The 7,092-nt window shown below is 46.9% G+C and overlaps 1 protein-coding gene across 1 annotated transcript; it reads right to left on the bottom strand.

Moving 5' to 3' along the window:
* Positions 1-1,784: 1,784 nt before the first annotated feature.
* BAMBI (BMP and activin membrane bound inhibitor) lies at positions 1,785-6,456 on the bottom strand. The gene is made up of 3 exons (XM_032712116.1): positions 6,151-6,456; positions 3,035-3,325; positions 1,785-2,588 (listed from the first exon to the last, which is right to left on the bottom strand). The coding sequence occupies exons 1-3, from the start codon at positions 6,224-6,226 to the stop codon at positions 2,170-2,172; spliced, it is 786 nt and encodes a 261-aa protein (XP_032568007.1). The 5' UTR covers positions 6,227-6,456; the 3' UTR covers positions 1,785-2,169.
* Between the last annotated feature and the right edge of the window lie 636 nt (positions 6,457-7,092).

Here is a 7,092-nt window from a genome sequence, read left to right as displayed (position 1 = left end):
CTGGAGAAAGCACATAAAAGGTTTAGCTATCAGATCTTCTAACTTGTCTAGTCATAGTAACTACTGGTGCAGCTACGCCTGACAGACAGTATTTGTCTCTTTCAGCATCAAGTTCCCAGTCAGCCATTCCCAAAAATAATACACTTGGTGGAGCAGACAACTGCCCTAGACTTTCAGATCAGTGCAAAGGAAGGGCAGAGCTCTTATAGAAAAGCAGCACTTTGAAAGGTCAGCCAGAAGACCACAGGCCATATTCCAAAAGAAGTTGTGGCCATGTAATTTCTTAAACATTAGCAGCAGAAGGAGGTAGAAATCAGAGAATACAGTTGTTTGCATTAAAAGCAACTCCACAGGCACTTTGAGGAAGTAAAAAGGGTCAGCAGCTTGAGGTACACAGAAGAAATTAATCCTTCTAAACTGCACTTTAATATTGCAAACATGGGCACGGTGGGACCTTGGCATTCCCGAGGCTCTCACTGCACTTGGCTGGTGCGAGTGTTTAACTGTAGGGGTAAGTTTGCAATATCAATACCTCTGTTTGCACAGCGAAGTGACCAACTTATCTCCAACAACAACCCTACCGCATAGTTTAAGTGTATTTTCAGGAATGCCAGCTTACGACTTAGAGGGACAGGTTTTCCTTGCTTACATCCCTTTGCATTTCAGGCTGCATATCCCAAAGGAATCTACCACAGTAAACAGTACTCAGGATCACAGCATTGCTGCAAGGTTGTTGTAACCCTGTGTGTGCCATTCCCTTTTTCACTCCTGGCAACAGTAGGAGCTCAACATCACAGCCAGAACAGGAGGCAGAAACACTTCTAAAGCTGTTTAAAACATAGATGAATAGTAGACTCTTGCCAAGTTTTATCTTCTGCAGCAGCATTTTGGATGCTTCTTTCACCATAATGTGGCATCAGCCTTTTAAGCAAGTCTACTTTAATTACTGCAAAGTCTAATAAAGCAAGAAAAATAAATACAATAAATTCCTTGAATAATCCAGAGGTTGTTTGTTTTTAGCAACAAAGCATTGAATAAATGAAACGATCAAGTGAAGCCAACTAGTTGCAGGAGTAAGAAACAACTAAATGCACAAATATTGGCAGGGAAGAAAAGCCACCTATGCAAGAGCATGAAGGAGGAGCCAGAGATTAAAGAACACTGTTGATACTTCAGTCCCACACAAAAGTAGCAGCATGTGATACTTAGTTACAGGACAGAAGAGCAAGGCAGATGCTTTCCACTACGCCCAGAAGGGCTATAAACAGGGGAAAAAAAAAAAAAAAAAGAAAAAAGCAAACCAGAGCTGAATAGGCAGTGTGATTTTGGGGTTTCCCTCTCCTCCCCCAAAAGGTTCAAGTGTAAAAGGTGTAAAAGGAAAACAGATCATAGAAACAGGAATAGTGAGACAAGGGAGGAAAACCAGCTATAAAGAATTAGGAGTCACTTTCTGACATGGTTTGCACAGAGAAAGGAAGTCTTTCTTCATCAACAGAGAAGAAGAAATAGTTATCACACAAAGCTTTGGAAGAATTCATTGAGTTTATGAACAAAAATTCAACAGCCAGGAATTGAGGATGTAGGTTCACTGTTACTTGAAGTATTAAATATAGCTGCCACCTTCGTTCTTGAATAACCACCTAATTTCCTTCATGGAGTAGAAAAAGAGAGTCTGGTTTCAGATCTAATTGTTATGCACAGCATTACCATGCATACGACCTTGATTTGTTTCCCACTACCACCCCAGAAAAAACCTGTTTTCCAAAACAAAAGCCACAAGCAAGTTTCAGACAAAATATATATATTTTAAAAAAATCTTTACAATAAGTCAGGAAACATAGGAGCTTGCACACAGTTTATTATAATAACTCGGTTCTCAGCTCCCTACAGTTCAGATAACCCTGGTGACAGTGTTTACAGCTTCTAATTTTTGCTTTCATAACTTTGAAGCAAACAATACATTTGAGTGTATTTTACTCTGTGCAAATAAGACAACTTTTGGAATCCTTCAGAAGAAATATCCAAGTTTCTGTTTGCGAGGTCCTTTGTTTCTCAAAGATGATTTATGAGAGTTTTTGTTTTAAGATAAAGTGCTCCTGTCCAGCAGAACCCAAAGGCCTTCTTCTAGAGTTCAGAGAGCAAGTTCAGCTCAGATTAAAAAATAATTGGTCATACAAATTCCAGCTTCCCATGTCCGCTGTACATTCCCCAGTGGACTAGCGAAAGAATTTTATCATTGCTGAGGTCTGAATGTCTCATTTTATCACAGGTCATGCAGCAGTTCTCGTGACCAGTCACAGGCACCATGCATTCCAAGTCCAATTTTGCCACCTGCCCTTTTTTCGAATGATGTCCATGAAAACTATAGTGCAAACGGGAGAGCATTTGCTGTCGTTGATCTTGCAGTCTCTTGTTTTCACTCCTGAGCATCCTCAAGGCCAGCATGATAAGGAGCACCAAGATCAGCCCACCAGCTATAGGAACAGCAATTACAGCTGCCCTGAACCATAACTCTTTTGAAGAAGTCAGTTCCTGCACCTTGGTGATGAGATTCCTGCTGCTGTCATGTTGGTATCTGCTCCCTTGTCCTGAAAATGGGAAAGATGTGAAGCTTATTTCAGGATTTATTTACACTGGCTTACACACAAGCAACTCCCCTAAATCCAACACTGACAAGTTTAAGGAGCAACAGCTACACTCTGCAGTATCTACAGAAAATATTCCTGGTAAAGAAGAGTTTCTAAGGCGGCTTATAACATGGAATTTCTTACTCCAAGAGCTGATTTCACAGTGAAAATCACTGCCACTGATTCTCAGAAGTAATGTCAAAAGTTGGCAAGAGAGACTTCCAATATTAATGCAGATAAAAAAAGCTAATTGGTCGAGATGCTCCCCTGCATCCAGCCACCCACTCCTCCCTCTGGTGTCTCTACTTACATTAACAACTAAATCAATAACAGCAGACACACAAGGGTTAGCCTGTCGCCAGCCTGATGGCCAGAAGAGAGATTTCACTGAAGCTTTATTGCCCTACCTGAAGTATCGCCCCTGGAAGGAGACAAAACATCATGTAGTCCTCTGTAATTGCACATATCTTCATGACAGCATTCCAATGTGGACATGGTGGTGGTGCCAGAGTGGTTTTGTGCTTGTTTGGCTTGGCAGATATCAGCTGTGCTTGCAATAGAATCCAAGCAGCCATGAGTAAGCGGGGAATGTGTATTCTGAGGATCAAGCAGTCTGGAGAAGCAGGCACTAAGCTCAGATTTGCACATATAGCCGGTTGCAACACAGTGTGCAGCATCACAGTAGCATCTGATCTCACCTAAAAAAAAAAACAAACCAAAAACGGTGTAAGATAGGTAAGAATTTGGTTCCCTAAGGACACCTCACTAGATATTCTTATTTGCCACAAGGATCACACAACCTAACTCAGTGCCAGTTTTGAGGTACACCCAGAGACTGCAGATCCACAAGAGCCAGGGTTGTTTCCTTCCCATCACTGTACAGTGCCTACCTCGTTGTAACCTTAATCCCTGCAAGTGCCTTGGGGCACTCGCTTTAATTACTAGAACCACAGTCCTTTGAATTAAAGCAAGAGCATTTCACTAAAACAGGGACTTGGGGGAGAGTTGGGGCGGGGGATGTTACAGTGGCTTTTTTTTCGAAGGTAAATAACTAACAAGACCATTTTATAGCTACTTCCACTTGCTGTCAGCAGTTGCATTTAAAGCGAAATCCCAGTTCTAAAAGCAACACACACCTTCAGTCCTAGAAGAAAGTCACATCTATGTTTTAACCATTACTCCATGAACAGCATTCTATTTTTATAAGTAATATTTTTTTTAACCGGGCATAAGCACACAACAAAAATACCAGGTTTAAATATTTATGTGACAAATGAAAAAAAAAAAATCGGAACTGCTGAATTCTTTATTACCTCTCAATACTGTGCCAAAATTTAACAGGTTTAGCTAACACCTTATAAAGCTATTAGCTAGAACCATTACCATCCAAGTCTCCCAGTCAGGAAGGTTTTTACTGTGTGAAACTGAGGAACTATTTGTAATTTCTCCCGAAAGAAAGAAATTCTTTAAGTAGTTATTCATGCAAAACGGCTTTTTTATCAGTATTATTAAAAAAAAAAAAAGGTTCCAGTTTACAGTTATTCTGTTCAGAGGCAATGTCTCTCAACTCAAATTTAAAGTCATTAAGTGGGGTGAAATTACAAGGCTAAAAGCTCCCCCTTTCCTCTCTCCAGTTTCACATGCAATCCAACATGCAGTCAAAAAGGGGAAACACTTGGATTGAAAATCCTCTACCGGCTCTATGAAAAAATCTCAGGAAACCTCAAAAATTTCTGAAGGAAGCGATAAAAAGGTTCCCTTCATAAAACTCTTCACTTTGTGCTCTCCAAACTGCTCTGGTACGAATTAAACATGTCCTGTGCTGTAGTGAAAACTTACTCTTTCTAGGCAAGTTGCAACTCAAACATAATTCAATGTGCCATCGAGCCAAGGTTTAAGAGGAAGCCAGACTTTGGAGTCATCCTTGGAAGAACGGACTTAAAACTACTTTTGATGTGCCTGTTGTCTGTGGCATTACAGTGGCACCAAGGCTTTTAAAGTCGATCAAATTGTCAGATTTCTTCCTTCTACAGTCTGCAATTCAAAAATCAAACTACAGGCTTCCCAGCTGCCACCCCTTCTTATGATGCTACTTACCACCTATACCTAAAAAAAACTGTTCTGCAAGATGCTAAAAATCATCCCAACCAAGTTAGTTTCCCCTCACTGGGCCACTTTAACACTTTCTCCAAAATGCTACTGCAGGCTCCAGGCCTTGAAGTTCCCGCTGCTCTTTAATAACTCTGCTTAATAGAAGCCAAATGATGGAGTGTCTCACTGTCTCCAGTCCAATTCCCTTGGGCTTTTAGACTAAGTAACCTAATTTTTCATGAATTCACACTCACTGTCATCCAGCATGTTACAGAAAAAAAGACTCAATCGTTTTCTAAGCATTCCATATGAGGTCTTCCCCCTACCCTCTGAGAAAAATACTCTTAATCATTTTCTCACTGTATGAGAGTTAAAAGTAAGATGCAAACATGGCACAGTACCAGAGCTGACAGTCCTTTCATGAGTTTCAGCACAGCATGGGAATAAAGTGAAACAATACACATATTTTCATTTTAACTGCTTATGCAATCACTTTAAAAATCTATGTTTTATTGACTTAAGACAATCTTATGAACAAAATCTGACAGGCTAGTCATCAGGTTAATTCAACTGCTTTTTAATTAAAGCCACGTTTTCAGTGAAACAGAATGGACTTTGTATTACTGTATTAAAACTGTATTTCTGTCAATTCATAAAGTTTCTTCCTGTTCTATACAAAAGGCCAGAAAGGGTATTTAGTATTTTGAAACAGTTAACAATGCCCTTCTGTTCCCTCCTCTTTCTTGTTACTGTATGTAGCTATTAAAGAAAAATGTCTGCTTTTAGTCAAGATGGCTACAGGAGAGACTGCAGGCTTCTCTTAAAGCTTTTGAAGTCAACAGCAGCCAGAAGTCTGTGATCCCCTAATTATATCATTATCAGGCACATAGTTTCAGTATCTGCGACTTCACATCACTCAGTCACTCCCTGTTCTGCCCGCTTTGATGGGGCCAGCAGGCTCCCCCCTGCACGCTGCAAGGCTGTTATTTAGGGTTAATTACAGCCTTCCTTCCAAAATAAATAAATACTGTCGCACATCACCACCGCGCTAACTTAACCTCCTCCCCGGAGCATGGCGATTACCGGCAGCCAGCGGGTCGCCTCTGCCCTGGGAGGGCGCTCCCCGGGCGGCCAGACCACAGACCACAGAGCCCTCACAGCCCCCGCGACCACAGAGCCCCGACGGGGCCGGGCGCGGCCGCCCCTCCGCTGCCGCCGGGACACCCGCGGGGCCGCGCCCGGACTGACCGGCACCGGCTCTGGGAAGGGAGGGCAAGGGAGGGACGGGGCGGTAGGCGCAGACCCGGTGGCTCCCGCCGCCAGCAGTGGCTCGGCGAGGGGCTCCCGAGACAGCGCCGGCCCGGCTGCCCTCGGGCAGCAGCAGCCCTCTGGGCATCTCGCTCCCCCCGGCGCGGCCTCCTCACCCCCTCACCTCTGGTGAGCAGGACGGCCATGGCGCACAGCTCCAGTTGCAGCCAGATGAAGATGTAGCTGGAATGGCGATCCATTTACCCGGCGCCGCTCGCCGCAGCCCGCAGCGCAGGCACGGCCGAGCCGCCGCCCGCCCCTGCCCCGCCGGAGCGCCGAGGAGCCGCTCGCCCGCGGGCAGAGCCGTGGCGCGGCCACCGCTGCGGCGGCGGGCCGGGGGAACGGCCGCGACTCTCTGCCTTCCCTCGCCCTCCCCTCGCCGCTCCGGCCCGGCCCGGTCCGCAGGAGCGGCAGCGCTGGGAGCGGCCGGCGCGCCAGCTACGCCAGCGAGTGCTGCCTCACTGACACGGCGGCGCCGCCGCCGCCCGCCCTGTAAATACGGCCGGGCCCGGCGCGCGTCGCCCCGCCCCCTGCCCCGCCTCCCCTCCCCATTGGCTACATCTCCCGGGGTGGGCGGGGAGATCGGCGGGCAGGACCGCCCGGCACCTCCCCATTGGCTGCGCCGCTCGGAGGTGGGCGGAGACTCCCCTCGACCCGCCCCGCCCACCCGCCCGGCCCGCGGCGCCTCGCGCTCCCCACCAGCGGCGCCCCCGGGCGGCGGCGGCGACAGCTCCGGGCGGGCCGGAGGGGCGGGGGTGAGCCCGCTGAACTCGGCTCGGGGATGGGCGCTGTGTGCGGGTGCTCGGATCCCCGCGGCGCTGCGGGGAAAGCGGGCGCTGGCGGCCTCGCTCGCCGCGTTAGGTTTGAGGCTCTCCCGGGTCCCCGAGATAGTCCTGTGCGGAGGCAGCAGCGCTGGGTTCCACGAGGAAATGTCATGTCCTGGCTGCGAGTTCGACGGAGCTGCGATCAAGGGATGGATGGATGGATGGATGGATGGATGGATGGATGGATGGATGGATGGATGGACGGCTGGACTGGCAGCTCCTCAGCTCCGGGCTCTTGGTGA

Source organism: Chiroxiphia lanceolata, chromosome 1 (assembly GCF_009829145.1).
Source record: "Chiroxiphia lanceolata isolate bChiLan1 chromosome 1, bChiLan1.pri, whole genome shotgun sequence".
Lineage (NCBI taxonomy): Eukaryota > Metazoa > Chordata > Aves > Passeriformes > Pipridae > Chiroxiphia > Chiroxiphia lanceolata.
The sequence above is the reverse complement of the archived record's forward strand: the minus strand, read 5'-3'. Positions and strand labels throughout refer to the sequence as shown.

Excerpts from the sequence above, each read along its gene's own strand:
- BAMBI (XM_032712116.1), bottom strand. The coding sequence starts at position 6,226 with ATGGATCGCCATTCCAGCTACATCTTCATCTGGCTGCAACTGGAGCTG. Across the intron at positions 3,326-6,150 it reads GGCCGTCCTGCTCACCAGAG|GTGAGATCAGATGCTACTGT; the intron begins GTGAGGGGGTGA and ends TTTTTTTTTTAG. Across the intron at positions 2,589-3,034 it reads TTCCAGGGGCGATACTTCAG|GACAAGGGAGCAGATACCAA; the intron begins GTAGGGCAATAA and ends TCCCATTTTCAG.